General features: G+C 40.2%; 1 protein-coding gene across 1 annotated transcript; it reads left to right on the top strand.

Annotated features, from left to right (window-relative positions):
- The first annotated feature begins 720 nt into the window (after positions 1 to 720).
- lmo4b (LIM domain only 4b) lies at positions 721 to 19,399 on the top strand. Its single transcript, XM_036570426.1, has 5 exons — positions 721 to 1,184; positions 3,798 to 4,041; positions 11,302 to 11,398; positions 12,395 to 12,550; positions 18,426 to 19,399. Exons 2-5 carry the CDS (start codon positions 3,806 to 3,808, stop codon positions 18,432 to 18,434), a joined length of 498 nt encoding a protein of 165 aa, XP_036426319.1. The 5' UTR covers positions 721 to 1,184; positions 3,798 to 3,805; the 3' UTR covers positions 18,435 to 19,399.
- The last annotated feature ends 4,256 nt before the right edge of the window (positions 19,400 to 23,655 follow it).

Genomic DNA, 23,655 nt, shown 5'->3' on the forward strand with positions numbered 1-23,655 from the left:
ACAAGCTCAGTACTATAGGTTAATGACATTTATCCGGGCGATATTTTTTGGTTTATTACCATTTGAAGTCTACGCAATTCCATTTCTTACCAGACGATGGCGCCACTGTGTAAGAACAAGCGTTGAAAAACTGCATTGTCTTTCCGTCAAACGAGCACAAACCAGCCTCTGAACTTTGCGAAGGTAGGACAACTGCCAGTACGGTGGTATTAACTAAACGAAGTATGTATTGTTAAGATAACAGAAATGACATAAAACAGTAAAGCAGGCTAGGAAATATCATTAATAACAAGGCCATACAATAAAACAATAAGAGTGAGAATGTGTTTCGTTTTAAACATAATTGTCCACTGATACATTATATAGACCTTCTCTAAGTTTAGTGAAACAGAAAACTCTGTCCACACACATTAAAGTTTAGTCCTACATTTGACTTGAAAATCAGTAAAACAGATTCTCTTACTGGGGAGGACGAAACAGTGCTTGTGCAGGGCGTGTCACTGGCTGCTCGTAGGGGGATTAGTCCTGCATAACAAAAATCAACCTGAAAAAAAGCATAAAAAGCATATTCAACTGCAATTTCTCCTCCTTTACTCGGGACTCAGTATCGCGCTCTTCTGATTGGACGGATTTGTTAGTCCGCTTGAACGGAGCGCGGCACGAGTGGCTGATGATGGATTGACGTCATGTTGGGGGCGGGGCTCCGCTCGTTTTTTTATTTTTATTTTTTCACTGTCACAGTGACACATGTAGAGCAAAGCGAGGAGGGACGGCAGCACAACGCCGGAGATTACGAGCCCACACGCTTCATTTCTGACCACGCAGACCAGCAAAACGTACATGGAAATTATTGAGAGTGTTTGTGAGATCGAGTTGAGCGAGAATACGAGCGCTTAGGCTTCCCGAGAGAAGGAGAAGAGGCGAGAGAAAGCGAGGAGGGGACGGCACCAGTGGAAATACAATCTGAAAACTCCATTTGCTGAAGTGGCTCCGTAAAGCAAAGCTGTGCAGCACTGCAGCTCTCCAGCCTGTTAAAAGCCTCATGCCCCTGCAGAGCCTCCTCTGACTTTTATGGACATTTTTTCATTTCATTTCATTTTCAAGAGCTTTGAGCCCTGCACCGTTCACAGCCGTCCACGGGACAGAAAGCTTCAGCCATTGCATTTAGACGAGGCGTAAAAGAGGTGAGTCTGCGTTTTTTATGTGAAACTGAGTCCAAGTTGCGCTCTGTACAGCCATTGCACGCTTAAAGGTGTATCTTTTTCAGTTTACCTTCTGTAGGACTTCCTGTGGGCAGTGCGCTTTTATTGGCATGCTTAATTCAAACATCAAGACATTTCTAACTGTTAACTAACTAACAAATTTGGATCTGACACGACTTCTGATGCAGAGCACATAAGCACATTTCACAGCCCTGTCTCTAATGGCCATGCATTTCATAGCCAGTAACTGCAGAGGACATGCGATAATGTCAACTAATAAGAGTCACAAGTTACATTTACTTGGCTTTGCCCTGCGATGTAGATCATTCTTGCAAATGACTACACTCGAGTACATTTTCTGGAGCTTTTTAGGGTCAGTGTGCTTTGATTTATCATGCTTAAATCTTACATGGAGATACAGACATTGCATTAGCAGTTGCAGACCTGTGTAATGCCTGTGTTTTTGGATTTAGCCTTTATAACGTGCTGTAATGAGCAGACGGGCTGTGTGTCTGTTGGACAGCTCTGCCTCGCGCGCTCTTATCTCTTCTGTATTCCGTGCTTAAACTGCATGGCCGTGTAATTGCTTGAGTTCGTCCGTTTAAAGGGGAATTCCGCCGAGTTTTCAAAATTTCTGCATAATTCAGTGGTCAAGATATAAACAGCCAGTCAGAGTGGTTTGATGTGAAATAATTCATTTGTAGAGAAACTTACCGACTCGGATTTCTCCACAGTGGTGGTGATGGGAACCAGGTGTCCCGATGACTACAGTGCAAATATAGCCATTTTATTTACTATCCAAAACCACAAGTGAACCTACACGACACTTCTGAGTTTATAAAGGGTATGTAATGCTGATGATAGTAAAATAATGGTTAGACCTAAACTTTATCGCACAACTACCGTAAAACAGTGTCTCAGACCTGAAGCTGAGTATTCATAGCTCATTTCATGTAATAACTTTCTGTGAGGGAGCTTTTAGAGGTGGACGTCTGGTTCCTGTCACCAGCACTGTAAACAGTTCTGACTCGGTAAGTTTCTCTATAACGGAGCACTTCACACCAAACCACTCGAATGATTTTGTTTATATTAGGCCTAATTATGCAACATTTTCGAAAAATCGGCGTACTGCTCCTTCAAGTTAAAAGCTTCCCCCCTCCTCCTTGTTCAAATCCCCCTTCCTCTGTACCCGGAATGAAACTTGACGATGGTCCGATCTTATTTATCAGGAGGAGTCCCTTTCTGTCTAGCCCCTTTGATTCATCTGCTTTTAGATTTAATCAGCGCTAAGGTATTGCTTGTCCCTAAGAGCCTCCGCTAATGGGGTTTATACTGAATGCCTCTCTCAGTGCAACGTTTTTCTGCCCCCCCTCCTCCTCCTCTAATTACCTTTCAACACAGATTTGGCTTAGCCCGCCATGAAGGCTAGCCTGACGAAATTGGAAAGGATTAAAAATTAAAATATATTAACTTAGTTGAAGGGTGGAACTGAGAAAGATGCGCCGGTCGAATACCAATAGATGAGCAGATACAGCTGGCAGCGCTGAGAATGTAACGTCGGTGGCCGTTGCTAATAATACGGCGCGGAAAAGGACTTTACTGCACATAAACATGATTTTCACAAGGCTGGTGATATAAGCCGAGCTAATTTAGCTTGAAGCACAACACTAGTATCCTGCAGCGTCGAAAGTTCGCGATTTTTGGTGTCTGCTCCTTTATCCGATAACTGAACCGAGTGTGTGAACTTACCATACAACTTTAAGGGCCTCTCAGTAATCTCTGCTCCAGCTCTGTTAGCCTAGCCAGGCTAACTTGTGAGAAAACATGGACGTGAATAATAGCATAGCTGGGCTAATGTGCTATTTAAAAGCAATTTTGGGCGGCTCAACAAAAGCCAGCTCCTCTTTAATTGTTCCAGAGGGCCTGAATGTTATCAGTGAGCAGACATTCATCACCAAAGGACCACAGAGCAGACCTCAGCATTTAGATAAAGATCAAGGACAGATTAGTACTTCAGAAACCAGGGTGAGATAGGTTATGGACACAATCATAACATTTGAAGCCATCCTGCTTGCCAAAAGATCTTTGGCAGAGCAACACTTAAAAAAGTCTCACAGACTGATGAAAGGAACTGTTCCAAGTTATGGTGAACAGGCAGGTCGATGCTGAATGTAGGCCTGGAGGCATCAAAACTTTCGGTGAATATAAAAATAGTAGAGCTGAACTGGAAAAGGCGGTTCTGAGATCCTTCTGCTTTGTGTTGTTGGTTTGTGCTGATCAGATTACTCCTACAAGGTCACTAAAATTAGGTCTTTGGAAAAGTTTCCTTTGATAAGTGTAAGCAGTGATGGACTTTGTGGCATGATGGCCTTCTCCAAAGGTTACCATGTTAAGTTCACCCACAGTGTAAATCCTCTACATTTGAAAAAAGGAGTCAAAGTACACATACTTTGTTACCTTAAATTAAAATTCCTTTTTTTAGTTATATGTCGATACAGTGTCAGTTCATTTTAGTTTGTGAGTCAAACAGCCCTCTTGGTTCCTTTTATTCAGTGTAACGATGATTAACACATTGTCTGTTTGTGTGTGTTTTAGCAGGGACAATGGTGAACCCTGGAGGCAGTGCCCAGGCCGCACCTGTTGGAGCAGGTTCTATGTCATGGAAGAGGTGTGCAGGCTGCGGGGGAAAGATCGCTGACCGTTTCCTCCTCTACGCCATGGACAGCTACTGGCACAGCCGCTGCCTCAAATGCTCCTGCTGCCAAGCCCAGCTAGGAGAAATCGGCACCTCCTGCTACACCAAGAGCGGCATGATCCTCTGCAGAAACGACTACATCAGGTTTGCGCTTGACCTTCATATATATGTGTGTGTTTTGTGCATTTATAGGTCCTGACTCTGTAGGAAAACCAGAGCACAAAAGGGCTAATAAACAAAGTTTAGGACCAAGAAAATGGACCTGACTTTGTCAAGTGCTTTTTGCAGAATGTTTCATATTTAATGTTTTAAAAGTGTCTGGACAGACACTGATTTCTTTTTGGTAATTCAGATCAAGATTCACATAAGATTTAGCAAATTCTTAATATGTCTTTGTTCTTACATATATGTAATACAAATGGGACATTATTATCACAAATAAGTGTTTATATCTGTGCCCACATCCTGTTAGTGTATAAGCGTTTGTGTATATGTATGTATATGTGTGCCATGTTTTTATTTAAGAAGTATTTAATATGATAGTTGGTAAAGGCGAATGTCTTAGTAGTGAGTTGTTTGAGCTGAACGCATGGTGGGGTTAGGGGTTCTTCAATACTGTCACTGTGTAAGAATAATGAATGTTTACACGTAGGCAGCACCATGAAGATTGTAGAGATTGAGAAGTTAATAGAAGCTGTTAAAACAAAAGAAGTTTATGTTTATGGACACTATGACTCTTAATGTGGATCCTAAATCTTTGAAGAGAAACTGAGACAGTTTGTACATCTGGGCATTGAGGCAGTTTGACAGCCACATGAAATAACATTTGGAATGTAATGATGAGAAAAAGCGAGGGACATTAAGGAAAAAGTTATGAGGCGTTGGGCGTCCCGTGGAGCGCGGTGGATTTTCCATTGAGAACATGTGTGTCGGATCCTGCCACAGCGACGCTCGTTAAAACCTCGCTGGTCGAGTCCTCCCTGGGCCACTCTCAAAAAGAGGTCAAGCCTTGGACATGTTGACAGAGGCTGAGACGAAAGGGATTCCTTCTGCAGAACATCTGCGAGTCACCATGTTTTTCACAGTGAAAGAGGTAGCCACGGTGCAGGTCCGCGTGTGTTTGCTTTACGAGACGATAGAAGACTCTGCTGCCAGGCCGAGGCTAACCTTCGACTCTGCAGGAATTTAAAGGGGTTTTCTCATCCTGTCCGACATGTTTGTGAAGCAGAAAGAGATGATTTAATTAGCGAAAAGGGCCTTTTTAAATATTTATACAAGGCTGTCTGACAGAGAGAAGGCTAGGTGACTGAAGTCTCACTCGCCTAATGTGGATGGCCTGATTTGACAGGACCATCACTCAACACTTTGACCTCTGGAAGGGCAGGTGAAGTGCTTTTGGTCATGAGAAGTTCAGTCTGTGCATTTGGTTTAAGAGTGGAAATTGTACATATCGTACATAAAATTGTTTTGGGGGGTTGAAAATATTGAAAATCAGGTAAAAGTCAGGTAATATAATGTTTGTATTGTAAGAATTATAGATAGATAGACAGATAGATAGACAGATAGATAGACAGTTAGAGAGAGAGAGATAGTGAGAGAGTTAGATAGATATTTCATTACTTTTTACTTCATCTGTAAGCCTCTACAAATAAACATTATATTTCTCCGTAATTGACGTATTTGTCGTACTGTGGAAGAGCAGAACGTGCAGGCGACTTGGGTTACTGTGCTAAAATATGCTGGACATTTTATTCATTTTTAATGGACTTTTCTGTTACACTTCTCTAGAATGCTAATTCAGGCAGACCTAGTCCAAATTTCTACCGTTTATAAATGTTTACGCGTGCCTAAGTACATGGAGAATATCGGATATCGGTATTGGGCCATAATTCCCACATTGGTACATCTCTAAAATAATATCAGATATCGGCTCATGATTCCCATACTGGTGCAGCAGCTGAAGAGCGTCTCATTTATAAGTTTCATACATACTGTGCGAGTCTGAAAGGGCAAAGCGACATATCGCCTGTGATGTATTCTAATCTTCCAGGCTGTTGGAGAGAGAGTGTTTTTGGCTGCAGTGCAGTCATTAGTGTGTGTTTACCTTGGCTCGCGATGTGGGCTGGATCGTTTCAGTGAAGTCTCGTTTCCACACTGACGCTAACGCTAACGCTAACTCTAACTCTGCAGCGGCAGGTGTGTGTGTGTGCGCGTGCATGCGTGTGTGTGCCGGGGCAAACCTGAGAGGACGAGTCCGAATGTGAAAGAGAGTGCCTTCACTCTTTCCACTGCACCTGATCTGCAGGGATCAAATCCACGGGACTCCTTCTCACGGGGTAATGGGCCTACACCCCTAATTAAAAAGAACAGGCTGGAGAAAAGTGCCTACACCTTTCTCTTTGTAATGAGCGTGCAGCTCGCACAAGCCTGTGATCTAAGGAGAGATAAGAGAGAAGGACGAAAGAGGTAGAGAAGGAGGGGGAGTGAGGGAGAGAGAGAGAGAAAACATCTGACAGTGAGTCCACACAATTAAAAGCTTTAATTAGAGTCCCCCTCCATTTTCCTTTAGTCCTGATGGGTTTTATCTAATGAGATCTAGTCCCTGGCTCCGATTCGCTTGCAATGACGTGTCCGAAATGAATGAGGGCCACATCGCAAACAAAACATTTAATTAACCAAATTGGCTTTTGAGAGAGAGAGAGAGCGAGAGAGAGAGAGAGCGAGAGAGAGAGAGAGAGAGAGCGAGAGAGAGAGAGAGAGAGAGAGAGCGAGCGAGAGAGAAGGGGAAAGAGAGACAGGCAGAGAGAGGGAGAGAGAGGAGGGGGGATTATTGCGAAGGCCAGTCCTCTGTGAGGGGAGGAGGGGGTGGGTTTAAAGGGGCCTGTCTTATTTTTGTAATGGATTATTAAATTGGCCTTGCAGTGTAAATAATGGAGTTATGTATCCTGACGGACTTATATTAATACCACTGAAGCAAAAACACTCACCCGATTGATTGGGACACAGGACTGAAAATGCATTGCATTTCCTCTAATGCAAGATGAGGTGAATGGCCTGGGATGATGCCCATCTAATTTCAATCAGGCAGATGCCATGAACACCATGCACAGGGGCAACTGCTGTCAGCCACGCTGGCGCTGCCACTTCAGATTTCAGAGCTTTAACCCACAACAGCCAGAAGACTCTGCAAAAGGTCAGCTTTACTTGGCCGAAAACTTTACAGACTGTAAAGGCTTAGAGATGAAAGAGTAAAGCGTATAGTATTAGATTAGTCTGTATTAATAAACGGTAGTTTAATAATGTCAGATTCAGTGTAGTCAAGGAGTTTTTTCAGTTTAAAACATGGACACTGTTTTTTACAGTGGACTTTCAGCCATTTGGCCATTGATGTTTGGCCAGATAACGCATCACCAAGTATATGGTAATAAATCTGAGTAATTAAAATCTGATTCTGAGAAGGAGTTTTCACAATTTAATAACGTTAACAATGTGCTTTTCCATTCGGCCATTGACGTTAAGTTGAATCAAGTGTGCAGCACTAAGCTGATAATAAAACGTAATAAGATCTGATTAAGGAGACTTTGCAGTTTAATAATGTAAATAGTTCAGCCACTGACATCAAGTTAAATTGTGAATCAGGTGTATGGCACTAATGCTTAGCAAGCAGTAAATATGTTTTAATAAATTAAAGTTTTAAGCAAAATCAAACTGAATAATATGTGATTCACTGTTGGAGTCTTACAGTTTAATAACTTTGACTTTTTTTGGAACATTTTCCATTTGTCCATTGATGTTAAGTGAATGTGTGAAATTAGCGATTAGGTTTCACATCCTGGCTGTTTTAGTTCACTTCTTTAAGCTAGATGAGTATGATTTTGTGTAGGTTTTGGAGGATGGGATAGAGAATTCATTTAGATAGTGTCTAACCACATGACATAATAGTGTGGGGGTGGGTTCTGTCCCTTTAATTGAATAGACCTGGGTAATTAAATGGCACTTTTCCAATAGGATGTGCTAGGTAAATCTAATAGTTGGTTATTTAATATCACTTTGAAGTTAGCCCACTCGAGCACCATGACAGCGCACGAGCATGTGAACTATTAGGCCGGGAAAAACTGGGATCTCCGAAATTAATTAAATCGCATGCAATTTAGGGGAAACGTTTATCTTGATTTGTCATAACAGAATTAATTCAAGGCCTTCAATCCACTTGGGACTAGATCTGTTACTCTGAATTAACCAAGTGTAATTTGGCTGCGTTTTTTGCCCCCTCCCTCCCCTCTATCTCTGTCTCTCTTGCTTGTTCTCTCTCGCTTGCTCTCTCTCTCTCTCTCTTTCTCTCTCTCTCTCCTGCCTCTCAACCCCCCTTCACCATCTCTTTCTCTAATGTAGCCTTGCCATTATGCAAAGCCGGGCTTAAGTATCAGGCCCAGTGCTTTTAAGGTGCTTTGGCTGCTAATGTTGAGAGGCATTTTTATAATGGACTGTGATGCAGAAATCATTGTTGTACTACCTTACATCACTCTGCTCGAAAGGTTCTGCCTAAGAGGCCAGCATTTGCCAGATGGCCCTAAATTGCTCTGCTAGGTTGTAATTCACCTCACAGTCAGCATCCAAATTAAATCCAGTAGACGTCGTCTATGGAGTGTAGACAGCTCCAAATATTTTTTTTTTCTAATAAAAGACAGACGTGGCCAGCACTGTCTGTTTTATCCCTCTGCTCTGAAATGGAAAATGTTAATAAATCAACATTCCGTGATGTTTCGTTGACAAGACCATCTTTCGTTATGTATGATTGATCGCCGGAGTGAATTGCACGGAGGAAGAAAAGAACAACAACAAAGGAAAAAAAGGCGGAGAAAGCAGCGATTTGCAGCGAAGGAGGTGAAAAGCAGTGGTGTCATTGCAATTAAAGAGTCCCCTGGCCTTAATTATACTGACCCAGGCTAGCTCTCCCTTCCTCTCCTCTGTGCAGGAGTTCAATGGAGAGAGAGACCATTAGGGGCCAGGAGCAGACTGATAGCAACTTAATTGAGCACCTAATGCCTTCAGGCCTTTAAATCAAATACTATCAGGAGCCATCCCCTGGTCAAATAATTAACCTGGTATGTATAGCGTGCACTGATAAAATGAAAGGGTTGCCTGGAGATTGTTTCTCTAAGTCTTTCTCTCTGTTTCTCGTAAAAGACATCCACACAGGGGAAATTAAGGAGAGAGTTGGAGGAGAAAGAAAAAAAAATAAATAACATGTAACTGTAAATAACGAACTGTGTGAGTTGTGAAGGGTGAAGAGCGCCAAGAATCTTTTTCCAAGCGAACGCCAATGTCGAGCCCAATCGCTATCTGAAGATTAGGGCAGATGCCATTTTCCAGGTGAGGCAAACGGCAGCATTTAAAGATATCCCTCTGACATTTTCCCCGGCTCGTCTGTTCAATTTGCGCCATCGAGGCTGCGCTGTTGTCACAGGCCTAAAGCTAATTACTTTTGAAATTGAGTTTTGATTGAGCCTCTCCAATCGATGCCACAGCAAAATTTGTTTCTCCGCTCTCCTGTAAAGCAGCCGTTTGAGGGCCGCTATTAAAGCTCCACTCATCGGCAGAACATGCAGCTGTATGCAAACCAGAGAGCGTAATGTTTTGAACATTCAAGGGACTAGAAAAGCAGCCTGTTTCAAAGGAAGTGGAGTTGAAATGCACGTCCAGTGCTTAGAGGAAATGAGCGTCTTTCATTAGGAGCAAAGAAATGGTTGACTTCTTGGGTTATAAAATGAATCTACTCTAGGGCTGCCCAGTATAATCAATTGTTAATCAGTATTGGCAGATATCGCATGAGGCCGCAGCATGCAGACAAGCCCTCTAACCAGTCAGTAAAAGGTTTATTGGGTGCTGTGATCATCCTGACCAAAGTTTAGATGTTCCTTATGACTTTCTGTGTAAAAAAAAAAAAGGCAAAAAATGTGAAGAAGTTTGGTTAGGATGCAGGCGAATTGTGAACCATGTTACATGAAACGTTCAGTAATGCGTTTTTTTAAGTGACATTTTATCATAGCATAATCGCAATATGGAATTTCGACCACATCCAGCAGGCCTAATCATCTCTCATGCAACGTTTTCTCATCAGTTCTTTGATGCAACTCTCGTTCTGGAACGTGATCTCTCTAGCTTTATCCTTTCCTACCTTGCACTTCTTTCAATTCCCTCCTTCCTGCCTTCCACTTTCCCTCTCTTTCTTCCTCTCTGCCTTTTCTATCTCTCCCTCTCTCTCCCTCTCTCCCTCCCTCCTTCCCGCCAGAGCTTGTCAGATGCTGTGGTCTTATTTGATTGCATAGGAAAAGTGCAGTGATAGAGCAAACACCCAGTGAGATATGATGACAAATGGGTCCAGATCCCAGTAAATTACTTTCTGCTCAAATCGAAATTTCATTCAGTTTGTTGCTCGGCGAGATGAAGTAATCTAAATTGTGGACTCAGAAGGCAGATAGAAGGGAAGCAGGAGCAAGCATTTCATTATCAAGAGGCAGGGAGAGAGAGAAGGTTAGAGACGAAAGAGATGAGCAGGAGCAAATCTAAAGTGTTGACACCATGATTGAAAAGGTTAACCCATGCACATTATATATCAAGCCGAGGTAGCCGAGGGTTTCTAATGGAAACGCGCCAGTGACGGAGCGCCCGGCGCACTGCTAATGGCAAAAGCACTATGTCTCCGCCTAGATGTACAATCAAATCCTCTTAGGCCCTGATTGCTTATGTTCCAGGTTATTATTAGGTAGCAAAAAAATGGGCGCCAAAGGTAATACTTAGGCTAGTTCCAACGCCAGAAGCTTTTGCAGGACAGGACAGAGGATTTTTCATTCGGATTGCTGGTATTACACTGATTTTATATTTTCCAATATCAGAAAAAATTGAAGTTGTCATTTGTTTCCGTGCCTGCGTGTATGTGTGTGTATGTGTGTTGACATTGTGGTTGCTAGAGGCGCAGGGCTGGAATGTTCTGAACTGAGCCTGGCCTTGGTGCTGTAGGATTTCATTATTACAGAAAAGTGTAAACCTGCCAGTTAAACAAATCTGCATAGTTTATGTTTGTTATGCATACATTCATTTGGGCTTATCTGATTTATGCACACAGTCGTTTTGAGAGCTAAAATCAGAAACATCTAACTTACATATTAGTTACATAGTAACTTAATGTTTGTCTCTGAAGTTTTAAACCTCCTTTGGTCCATATGTTCCCTGAGCTTGCTTGAGTCATTTTTCAAATTGAGAACATATGGCTAAGCCACAAGTTTGAGCCACAAGTTTGTTCGATGGCTAAAGCTTTTGTAGCTGTGTCTTTGCCACAGGTTTACCATCTGTCTCTGTCTGTAGTTTTGCTAACAGTCTGGGTTTGTGTGTTTGTCCTGGCAGGTTATTCGGGAACAGTGGGGCATGCAGTGCTTGCGGTCAGTCCATCCCAGCCAGTGAATTGGTCATGAGGGCACAGGGAAATGTGTACCACCTCAAGGTAACTTGCCTTTCAAACCTGAACCCCCTTCTTGAAAATGCCCACATTATCCGTATTATGTTTATTTTTTTAATGAAGTCATATCACAATACTTAAAGGCATTTTCACAATACAAAGTACATGGTTTGACACACAGCACAATGTACCAGTAGTGCTACATTTAGAAAGTCATTAAGTACAATGATTTTTGTTTAACATTTCACATACTGCACTGCACAAAATCCAAAGAAGGCTAATTATAGCAGTTGGTCAGGGTTCTTTGATCCATGATATGCTCAGAAAAACATTATCACAGTAACAACATTTATCTCAATAATGTTAAAAATGTTCATGTTGCTCACCACTAATTGTCAGTGTCATATCTAAAGCTCATAAAGTGTTCCTTGTTTGTTTGTTAAACTATATGAAAACACCCAGCTGGTGTTTGGTGGGTGAACATTCCGTGACGAATCGACCAATAGAAATGGTACAAAATTACTTGGAATGTAATGTCATTATATCAACACATATTCAAGTTCCAAAAGTGTTTTTTTACTGCTCCATTCCAGTTTTTCTCTGTTGACATTTAATTACATTGCCTAGGATTACAATATATAATATTTATAGTATATACATTATTAGTGTATAACATACAATAATATTTCTCTTAGTCTGCTTACATGAATCTTCTTTTACAATGATAAACACCCAGAATTTGGAGGAATCATCTTTTATTTTTTTCCATATGTAAATGTTTCGTGTAATTATGTGGAAAATTATAATTATCAACAACTGTAATTGTAATCATGCATAATTTACGTAGAAAATTATCTTGCCTGATTTTTATGTTTCTCAAGTTGTGAATAGGTGTGCATATGTGCATGTGTATGTAGGTGTGTGAGGGTGAGAAACAGAGAGAGTGAGAGTGAGAGTGAGAGTGAGAGTGAGAGTGAGAGTGAGAGTGAGAGAGAGAGAGAGAGCTTATGGGTAATGTAGTCTTTTCTCCCTCTTTGGCAGTGTTTCACATGTTCTACCTGCCGGAACCGGCTGGTCCCTGGTGACAGGTTCCACTACATCAATGGCAGCTTGTTCTGCGAACACGACAGACCCACAGCGCTCATTAACGGCCATTTGAGTTCACTGCAGACCAACCCACTACTGCCCGATCAGAAGGTGAGAACAGCTCCTGTGCCTCCTGCCAAAACTACTCATGATTTCATAAAGAACACAGTTATATACCAAAGCAGTACACTAGATCTACATCAGATGACTGACTATACATTCTTGCTATATATGAGCCCAGCTCTCCCCCTCATTAGACTTGTATGCTGTTTGTCTCTAAGCCCCTAGCTTAGCATTTATATTTATCTACATTCATTCTAAGTAACTAAATGTCTCATAGTTATTGAGCGAGGATGACACAGGAAGCATGACAGCAGCAGAATTGCTTTTTAAAGGGGGAAAAATGACAGCGGATCTAAAAGCACTTTAACTTGTTCGCCAGAAGCCCTCAGGCCCAAGGTCAGGCCTGCAAGACAAGAGCAATTCAGTCTCGCTGAAAGCTAATTTGTCACAATTAATGTCAGCTCCCTAAAATGAGAAGACTGCTAACGCAAGCTTGGTGTTGGTTAAGTGAGAGAAAAGGGGGTTGGCAGGGGGGCAGCATGGAAAAAAAGTTCCCTACGTAATTCTGCTGCCTTCATATTTCATACTGATTATGTATTGATGACATTGATTCATTTACGCTTTACCGCAAGACCTGCAATAGATATTAAATCTTATTGACCAAAGACAAATTTTAATTTTGCGCGGTGGATAGATTTTCCTATCATTTGTGATGACGCAGGTTTGAATTTTTAACAGTGGTGGATGCCAATCAGCAGATTTTGACTTATTGCCTTAGTGGTCAAAATGTAGTATCACCTGGCCTTTACTAAATATGTTCAGTCCTGTTAAATTTTTCAGATGCTTTTGTTTATTAGTCTTCTGCACTGCATTAATGCAGGTTTAATTTTTTTGTTGTATACAAGCCTGGTAATTTGGTCCTCCCCATGCAGCAGAGTACGCTTACAAAACACAAAAATAAGACCAAGTTAATCACTTAATTCCTGCTCTGGCCTTTTGCAGGGCTGTGCAATGCGATAACATTGTTGCTTATTCTAGGAGAAATAAATCCTGTCGAATACACAAAATTTCAGTCGCACTTGTATGAATAAACTTTATGTCTAGTGTACATATATTCATTCAAATAGTTTGTCAAGTCCTCTGACTCATGTAATGTAGTTGTGGTCAGTTATGTGTGTGGTGTGCAATATCAAATATTTCCACAGTAATCGTGTGACCCAGGTCACGTTATGGCATTTATGGTAGTTGTCCATCAGGTAGTTTGAACACTATAGAATAAGTCTAAATATCTCTAAACAAAGGACCTGTCAAAAATGTGCAGATTGTATAATGGTTGAGGCTGGAATGTCACGTCAAGCTGTGTACAATTTGGGTTTTACCGTTTGCCTGCTCAAAATATTAGTAAGTTTAAAAATGTATTTGGATTTAGGAGTTGAGGCATGCCCTTCTGTGTTTATTGTCTTATTTTTATTTTTATTGTTTATTGCCTTTTTTACTGATTAATGTAAAGATGATCTTTTATATAACACAGAGCCTAATAAACTATTTCTCTTCTGTTTTGAAATCTGTGGCAGCAACCACATGCACAGTCCTGCTGGTTTGGGTTCACGTGTGGGTTTCGTCTTTTTCAATGATGCGCATAAATGAAACTTGAAACTTGAGTGCTTGTAGTGCCCCCTTGTGGGAGACCAGAATAAATGTGGAGAAAATCAGAAAATAAACATTAATATTAAAATATTTACATGCAGCTTTTTTCACAGTTAAAATGGCAGATTGTTCCAATAACTGGGATTAACACTGTTTAGAAGAATTTTATGTTTTTAATTCAGTGGTATAACATTTTCATTTGTGAATGCAACTATCCTAGCATCAGCGCTACCTGCTCAAAAAGTTTACATACAGCCCAGCCTTAAGGACACGTCTGTGTGTAGTGTATCAGCTTTAAAAATAAGGGCTTAGTGACACATAATGAGTATCGATACAGAGCCAGAGCAGGTGTGTGAGATCGGAGAGAGAGGGACTGGGTCCAAGGGCGAGTGTGTATGTGTTTCAGCATGCAGCGAAATAAGGAAAGAGGAGAGGAGAAGAAAGTAGAGCTGAGAACACGAGAGAGTAACAGGAAGGAGGTGCAGTGCGAAGGACTAAAAGGACTGAAGAAGAGTAGATAAAGAGAGGAGAGGAAAGTGAAGAGGAAAAAAGAGAGAGGTAGATGAATAGTGGAAGAAGTAAGGAGAGAGAGAGAGAGAAAGCGGGAGAGAGCTCCATTAAGCTCAGTATTCCGTCAGAAGCCTTTTAAGGGCTCGTCACTTTTACAAATCAGCACTAAGAGTGCCTCGCGTTTCAAATTGAAAGCCTTTGCATTATCTAGCTTAATTTTAAATGTCTGTTTAAGCCCCCCTCGTGCCCCTCCCCAGCCTGCTCTCGCTCCGCGGCTGCCGCGGTAAATATGAGGCCTCATTGTTTATTTATGTGCCGACATCAATTGTAGTGAAAACAGCTGAATTATTAATGCTAAAATGCAATCTGAATATTGGCCTCGCTGCTTTAATTATAGCAGGGAGAGAATTCTTAAATACACACAGACGCCTCTCTCCACTTGCCAAAATAAATAAATAAATAAAAGAGGTCCAAGTGTCCTCAGCAGATGCTTGAAATGAATGATGCTTTCCTCAGCGCTCAGTATAGAGAGTTATTAGGAGCCTCAGCATGGGCCTAAAGTGCTTCCATAGTGGAAGTATGTGAGAATAGACTCCGCTCTACCTCCACTCTAAACTAGGGCTGGGCGATATATACCGCCTGTGCTAATATACCGATAGCGATGTAGCACAACAGTATTGATTTTCAGCTATAGCTGTACTGATGGACGTAGTTATCTGCTGTAGACATGTTTGCTGGGTGGTTCAGATTGTTTTGAAAGAACACTGCAGAATACATAAACCCTAACTGAAAAGTAAGTTTCCTTTGTAGTTTTGGCAGAAAATATAATGATCATTATTGTGAGACATTTTTTCTAAGCATATCCTGGATATCATTAGTGCTTAGAAAACACTGACCATCTGCATGTTTTTTTTTACCAAAAAATACGGACATAAATAGTCCTGATTAATTTGATTTAGTGCACTGCAGTATGTTTAAGGTTGAATAAAAATCATTGTATTCGTAGTTTTTCAGAGTATTTTTAAAATGTGGCACTATGTGGGACTTTTTTGTCTTTTCCAACAAAAACAAAAATTGTTCTATAATGTTCAGCATTAATACAGCAACTCGAGCAAAGACTAAAACAAAACTGCAAATAAAGAATAGAATAAAGAAAAGGAAAAACATTGCATTGTGAAAATTAAGTATCGTAATATTATTTTTTTCAATTTCACCCACCCACATTTTCTGGAACTATGTTTCTGTCTATTTTTGAAGTTTAATCGGCCCTTCTTTGTTAATAATGTGATTTCTCAGCGTTGCTGTTGCCTTTTTGATCTTACAAAGCTAAAAATTCGTAGAATTTTATTCAGTTTGTAACACAAAGTACATTTTGACATTTTTTGACACGTCGAATCGACTGTTTCGCTCTTGCCAACATGCACGCACTGTAACTCCTCTGGCAGCAGATTTAAACAAGTTTAAAGGGCCAAAGTCTCTTATGGATAGACAGTTTATGTTACAAGTAGGGTTCCCTTTTATAAGAGATGGACAGAACTAAATCGCTGTTGTTGGAAGAAAATCTCGGATCTCCATTTTTGACGTTTTTCCGTTTTTGACACAATTCGAAAATGCCTTTTTTGTTACCATTTACATTGTCTTTAAATTTCATGATGAATGGACCAAAAGAAATGACCCAAAATGACTTGGAAAAAAAGTCGGGTTCCATTGACTTACATTAAAAGTAAAGTAGGTTTTTTCCTGCTCCTGTGAAGTTATCATTTTGGAGATACAAGGTTTTCTTCCGACAACAGCAAAATAGTGCAATTAAAACAGGTTATGTTGGGTTTGCAAGACGTCTTTTTGCTTTTAACCTCTTTAGCAGCCCTAAGGAATCATGAGTTCATTAAGTTTCTTATAGTAAATTTGAACATCTCGAACCGTGATACTGTTACATATGTGGAAAACATTGTGATTGTGAGTTTTATCAGTACCACCCAGCACTACTCTGAACTAATCATGAGGCCACAGTAATCAGCCCAGCTCCTCCAAACGCACAGAAATACAGCGTGAAATCTATGCAGAGGAAGTGCAAACAGGAGAGTGCTGAGAGAGAGAGAGAGAGAGACAAACGCTCCCTCACTTTGGCGGATATAAGGTCCCGTCTGGCAGCCATTGTTTTTATTATCTGCGATTTCATGGTGACATAATTGGTGTTGTCCGTGTCGGCGGCTCAGGACATTTGATGCTCATTTATTAAGTAGGCTTCCCAGCTTCTCCCTAATCTCTTTGTTCAGGACAGACAAATTACCTTTCTCATGCTGAGCCCGGACCCAAGGGAACCAAAACCTTCCCAGCCTCCGTCTCCTTAATTAGCCCCCGAAAGTGGGGGGTTTTGCAATTACTAATAGACTGAAACCCTCCTAGTAACTTGAGGAAAGAGAGGAAAAGTAAATTGCCCCCTAGAATGTTTAAAACAAAAGGAAAGAGAAAGAGAGAGAGAAAAATGAGAGAGAGAAAAAGAGAGAAATTTAAAAGTTGGTCTTGAGTGTCTATGAAAGCAGAATGCGGTTGCTTAGACGTTGGTATAATTGTCCCTGTTGCTCTGCTTTACAGAACCTTAACACCCTGGGGGCTGTGCTGAAGCATTGTTCAAACCGAGACACAAAAAAGAGACTAACTTCATAAAATGTGCTTTAAACTTAATGCAGAGGAAATAGGGCAGCAGATGGTTTCCAAAGCCTCGCTGATCAATAAATTAAGCGGGGGCTTAGTGGAGCTGGCAGTGCTGAATGCCACCTTCATTAGACTCGAAAATAAGGAGGGAGCTATTTTGGAATGCGTCTGATTTTTATGATATTACCACTTTTTAAATTTTTTTAGGGACGCTGCTTAGATGTAATGTACTGTGTTATTACTGAATGTCTTTACAGACTGAAGAGTATTTACCTCATAACATCCAAACATTTACATTAATGGCATATAGCATTAATTGGCATTAATGGCATTTACATTAATGACATATAGCAGACCTTACCTTATAACATCTCCTCAGCTCCTCAAATGAGATGCATGATTTGGATTGCGTGACGTCTGACTTGAGCAGGTTGGCACCGTTTTTGGACATGACTAAAGCAACCTAGTAGAGTTTTTGGACACGTTTGTCTCTTAAGGTAGCAAGTCACTGTCTCTTGTTTGAACTTGAACAGTAATTTGGCCGAATGGTTGTAATTTAGCCCGTCTGGTTACACTGGCCTACTTTAGAATAATGTTTGCTCTGTTCTGAGTGTGTCTAACATGTCATTTGCACTCTCTCTCTCTCTTTTTCTCTCTCTCTCTCTCTCTCTCTCTCTCTCTATATATATATATATATATATATATATATATATATACATATATATATATATGATTTTGTATATGATTTTGTCTCTCTTTTAATTTGTTAATTCTCTTTCTCTCCTCTCCCTCTACCTCCCTTTTTTCTCTTTTTCTCCAATCTCTCTCACTCTCTATCATTCTTTCTATATGTACCTCTCTTTCTATTTTTGTCTCTTTGTTTTTTTCTCTCTTCTCTCTCGCTCTCTTTCAGTTTCTTTCCATTTTATATCTGCTCTCTCTCTCTCTCTCTCTCTCTCTCTCTCTCTCTCTCTCTCTCTCTCTCTCTCTCTCTCTCTCTTCTCTTCTCTTCTCTCTTATTCATTCTTTGTATTAGAAAACAGCAGCAATAACTACAACAATGACAATAACAACAACAATTCTCTCTCTCTCTCTTTCTGTCTCTCTCCAGGTGTGTTAGGAGGGAGGAGTTGTTACAGTGGGACGTGTGCCTTCATTCCAACCCTCGCTCATATTGTCACTGAAGTTCTCTCAGTCCTGACCGCCGCCCCCTCACCTCCGGAGCCTGACCGCTACCCCACAGAACCCACTCCCAGCTCCACCATCCCCTCTGATATCCCAGAATTCCTCTTCTCCACACCCTCTAACCCCTGATCGTAGGCGGATTCCCAGCGCTGAAGCGCTCCTGATGGAAAACTGAGGGCTCCATGAACTCCATGATTTACAGGAGACACATCGGACCCTGAGGGACTCAAAGACACAGAGAGAGAAAGTGAGAAAGAGAGATAAACCTTCAAAATGGACATTTCGGGTAAAAGGAAAGACAGCGAAAGAGAGAGAGAATAAGAAAAACAAAGCTAATCAGCTGCAGCTTTTCGAATTGCGGTTCATACATTCGTTTGACAATTAATAGGGGCAAAAAAAGACTGCTTTTTTCCTTTTTTTTGTTGTTTTTTGGTCCTTACTTCCTTATCTATGCTCTTTTTCTTCACAAACGCGGTATCTCCTCTTTCTATATTTTAAATGTTGTAAAGGGAATGTGTTTCATTTTTTGGGGTGATTCTAAAAATCAAAAAAGACTGGGTTCTAAGAAGTATCCGTGGCTTTTTTGTGCAAATCAAATCATGAACACTTGGTGTATTTGTAAAACTATCATGTATGTATGCATGTAAATGTTTTTTGTCCCAACGTGGCTACCGTACATTCTCCACCTGACACACAGCTAACCCCTCCCCCGTCCCCTCCTTATCTGAACCCTGAACACGGCGACAGACACACAAAAAAAGCTCATAGCCGTCAACTTATAAATGCTGAATGAGAGAGAAATCTATTTGTGATATTTTCAGAGACATTTGCTCCAGTATGGTGTATTTAATTAATAAAAAAAGTTAAGATTAAAAAGGCACGTCCTTTTTTTCAATCTTATCCAACGTTTTCATTGCTTTTTTTCTGCATCGGGGTTCTGATTACAGTATTTGGCACCGTGAGAAGCTCATGAAAAGTTTACATGCACTTTGGTTGAAATGAGGTCTGTGTGCTATGAGTAATTGGTACGAATTCATTAAGGCCAAACTTCTTCTTCTTCTTCTTAATGTTCTTCTGAGATCTCTCTATATAGATTACCTATGGTATCTAAAAGAGCACACTCCACATTCATTTTTCCATCAGGAGGCCCAAGTGCTTTGTATTATCACAGCAATTTATCTCATCTGTTCCCTAAGAGTTTCTCCAGAGAAAAGGGCTCATTAGCAAAACTATGCTTTTTCATTAACCTTCCTGAATGTAGTGCCGTCTCCAACCATCTATCTCTCCCTCCATTGTGTCTCTCCGGCTTTCTCTGCAGTAATTATGAATGCAGATGATGGGGTGGCTAATTGAAAACGGATAAACATGTATCCTTGGTCCCCTTTTCAAACGAACATGCTACTTGTGGCTGCGAATGCGGCGAAGGGGGAAAAAAAATGCCCCTTTGAAGATTCAATTACCGTGGGGGGAGAGAAAGGTGTTTCGGCGCGGCCTGAATGGACTATTTACAGAACAAATCGCCGTTTGAAGCTGTTGCTCGACCTAATGGGTATGAAGGGGTTTCTGATTAGCATACGCAGAAAAGCCTGGCTGGGGTCCGCCTCAGTCATTAGACAGGTGGATCTTAACAGCACAAGGGCCAAATCTGACTGTATGGTTGGCAAATTTGATCATAAACATAGTCATTTAGTAAACCCTGGGCTGAGCTGTAATTCTGATTTGAGAGAAGTTTTCCCGTCTGTGTTTGAAACTGAAGGTGGGTGATATGGCAAAAAAAATTACATCATAATACTTGAATGAAGATGTGTGTTTTCACGATACACAATATGCATTACAATATTTAGGTTTGAAATCCAACATAGTCATAAAAAGACTATGGAAAGACTATGAAAATCTATTGATGTAATAATGATTTTTATTTTACTTTGCAAAAATGAACTATTTAATAATGAACAGTGAAAGCAAATTAACCAATTAGGAAAAAAGCTAGTCAATATTTATAAAATGGCTTTTTGGGTTTAACTGCTATTATTACTGCAGTACACAAGTTTTTGATGTAAAGAAAGCTGCAGTTATGCCATCCATTTTGTCCTGGCATGATCATCTTTGTGGAGATGTGTGTTTTCACCCCTGCTCTTTCACTCCTCATTGCTCACTGGCAACTCAACACAGAGTCATAACTTTTCACTCACAAAGAGCCAACAGTATCCATGCTAATCTGATAACAGAGTTAGGGAAAAAATAGTTCATCCAATTATATTCATGACAAAATTTTGGCAGAATGACCACTAAGGGGCCTGCAGAAAGAGGCTGCAGGCTTCCTATGATTCTGTAACTCTTTTTATGATATATGCAGTTGTTCAGTACTGATGTTAAACACAACATAGTCAGAAGAGTGTATCTATACACACTATGGCACAATAACAGTAACATATTGTCATCTCCCTCCCTTATTTAGAACCGCAGCTGATGAATTTCAGTTTAAACATGGCCTTGACGCAGCAGGTTCCTGTTCCTTACAGGAACATTTCCAAGAAATTCACATTCTTCAACAAATTTGCCAAGTGTGGCACTTCTCTCTGGTTTCTCTGATGTAGTTTTCAACACCCTTCATGGTGGTGATCATGTTGTATAGGTGAACACCGCTGTGGCTCTATTGCATATTAGCTGCAGGCCTGCTGAGTTCTTGGCATTTTTTGAATGTTTTCTGACAAAAAAGAAAAAACTGATGAGAGGAAAGAACGAGGAGAATTCAGCTGAACCGTGGGAGAAAAAAGGCACCATGCTCCCCCACACATGCACTCTTTTATGTCTTCATTAGAGAGACGTGAAATGCGCAGGGCTGGTAGATGTAGCGCTCAAAAGTGAACCTGCTTAGAAACTGCATGAGGAATTGAAGTCAGTGTTAACGCACTCTGCGCGCCTAAGTGCTTTAACAGTTTGGTTTAGCTGTGAAACTCGAGGAACGTCTCTGGCCTTCATTCTCGCACTGGGCAGGAAGTGAAAGTGCAGTTTGACTCACAGGCTGCAGGACTGTTTCACACGAGTATTGTCCTAAAGAGCACAAGGGGGTGTGTGAGTGTGTGTGTGTGTGTGTGTGTGTGTGTGTGTGTGTGTGTGTTGTCACACATTTTTGAGACAAAAATATCCTGACTTTGTAGGAAAACCAGAGGACCACCATACTGACCCACAGAACCAGTAAAGGCTCCTGACTTTCAAAGTGCTTTTTATAAACATTTCCTGTTTCTTTGTTTAATTGAAGTGAATGGAAAATACATACATATTCTTGGGGCATATTATTATGACATATAGGTACTCATATATCATCACTATCAGATCTCCAAAAAAAAGTACCGTTACATGAAAAGATTCTCAACTTTTAATGTAAGTTAATGTAACAATATTTTATACAAATTACTTTTGGGCCATTTCTATTGCTCCATTCATCATGAACTTTTGACACAGTGTAAACGGCAGCTGGCATCTAAAAAACACTATTTAGGCAGTAAATGATTATTTTCTCATGTATGTTAATGTGTTTATTTGTTCATTTCCAAAGTTTTCCCCAAGAACAGCCTGTATTATTGTAGTTATAATCCAATACCTGGTTTGGCTAATCAGTTCACTTCATTGAATTAAATCTTAAATCTTGAAAAATGTGGAAGTGTTGGAATCGAACAAATCCATGCAATGGCTGGAAGCATCAAGGAGAAACCTGGAAGTAAGCCAGTGTTCTTCTAACCAGCTCCCAAGATATCAACTACTCTTTGAAAACAAGTTCTTGTTTGTTTGCAGTTATTGTAATATTACACGTTTTTACAAACAAAACTACACTTGTCCAGATCAATAGTTTTAAGGTGTCTATATTTTGTATACATTCTATGTATATAATATATATTGATATGAGGCATATTATTATTGCATATCAGTATTTCAATATTGTCGCGGTTAGATCAAAACCTCTTGTTCATAATTTATTTTTACACCAAATGAAAACACCAGCAACTTTACACTGTGTGTAAATTTCATGATGAATGGACCAGTCGGAATGGTGGTAAGTTTATATGAATAAAAAAATCTTACATTAACAGACATTAAAAGTTAAGAATGTTTTTCCTTCTGCTGAAAAGTTACCATTTCAGAGATTGTCCTGACTGTGGTGACATGTATTTAATACACATGGGACATACTCTTATTACATATAGATACTTACATATAATACATATGGAACTTATTATTATTAAATAGTCTTTATGTAGAGGTTTTGGCGCTTTGGGTAAAAGTTTTGTTGATTTAAGTGAAAATAAGTCAACACTGATTAGCTGAACTAGATAGTGGATAGTGACTGTAAATACCGGGCTCCTTTGAGGAGAGCATACGATTACAGAGAACATGCTTCTGCACATTTTAATGCACAATTACTGAGTTTAACATATTGAAAAAAACAAACAAAAAAAAAACATAAAAAGTGGGCTGCGCAGATGCTGTGCCACATTTTTGGCACAAATATGGCAGAAAAAAGACATATTTAAGTTTGTTCTGTGTGGAGGATGTGTTAACTTATATCACAACAAAACATGTAATTCAACCAGGAGTGTTCAAACTTTTGCAAATGGCTTTATACAGTCCTGTGCAAAAGTCTTAGGCATCTGAAAAAATTACACATAAAGCTATGTATCTGGCCAGTTAGCATTTTGCTGCTGTCGGAACAAAACCTTGTATCTCCATTTTTGTTGTTTTTCAGTTTTTGACATCATTTGAAAATGCCTGATGCCCTTTACATTGTGTGTAAATTTCATGATAAATGGACCAAAAGAAACAGCCCAAAATTACCTTAAAAAAGTCTGGTTCCATTGACTTACATTAAAAGTATGTTTTTCATTCTACTGTAAAGTTACCATTTTGGAGATACAAGGTTTTGTTCAGACAACAGCGATTTATTTGTTAAAGAAACAGTAATGAGAGAATTAATACAAATAGACAAATAAGCAGTTCACTGTGGTTTTGTGTGTGAGTGTGTTTGCTTCCCAAAGCTCTCCTCGTTTACAGTTACCATCCAGTATCTAGTTCAGCTAATCAGTCCTTCATTAAATTAAATCAGGTGCTGCTGATGGAATTGAACAGTTCCATGCAGTGACTGGAGTGCAGCAAGAAGT

This window comes from Colossoma macropomum, unplaced genomic scaffold (genome assembly GCF_904425465.1).
Source record: "Colossoma macropomum unplaced genomic scaffold, Colossoma_macropomum, whole genome shotgun sequence".
In the NCBI taxonomy this organism is placed as follows: Eukaryota; Metazoa; Chordata; class Actinopteri; order Characiformes; family Serrasalmidae; genus Colossoma; species Colossoma macropomum.

Bases quoted from the DNA above. Each gene is read 5' to 3' on its own strand.
- lmo4b (XM_036570426.1), top strand. From the start codon at position 3,806: ATGGTGAACCCTGGAGGCAGTGCCCAGGCCGCACCTGTTGGAGCAGGT. The intron at 4,042-11,301 runs GTTTGCGCTTGA...TTGTCCTGGCAG, and splicing joins TGCAGAAACGACTACATCAG to GTTATTCGGGAACAGTGGGG. The intron at 11,399-12,394 runs GTAACTTGCCTT...CCTCTTTGGCAG, and splicing joins GAAATGTGTACCACCTCAAG to TGTTTCACATGTTCTACCTG.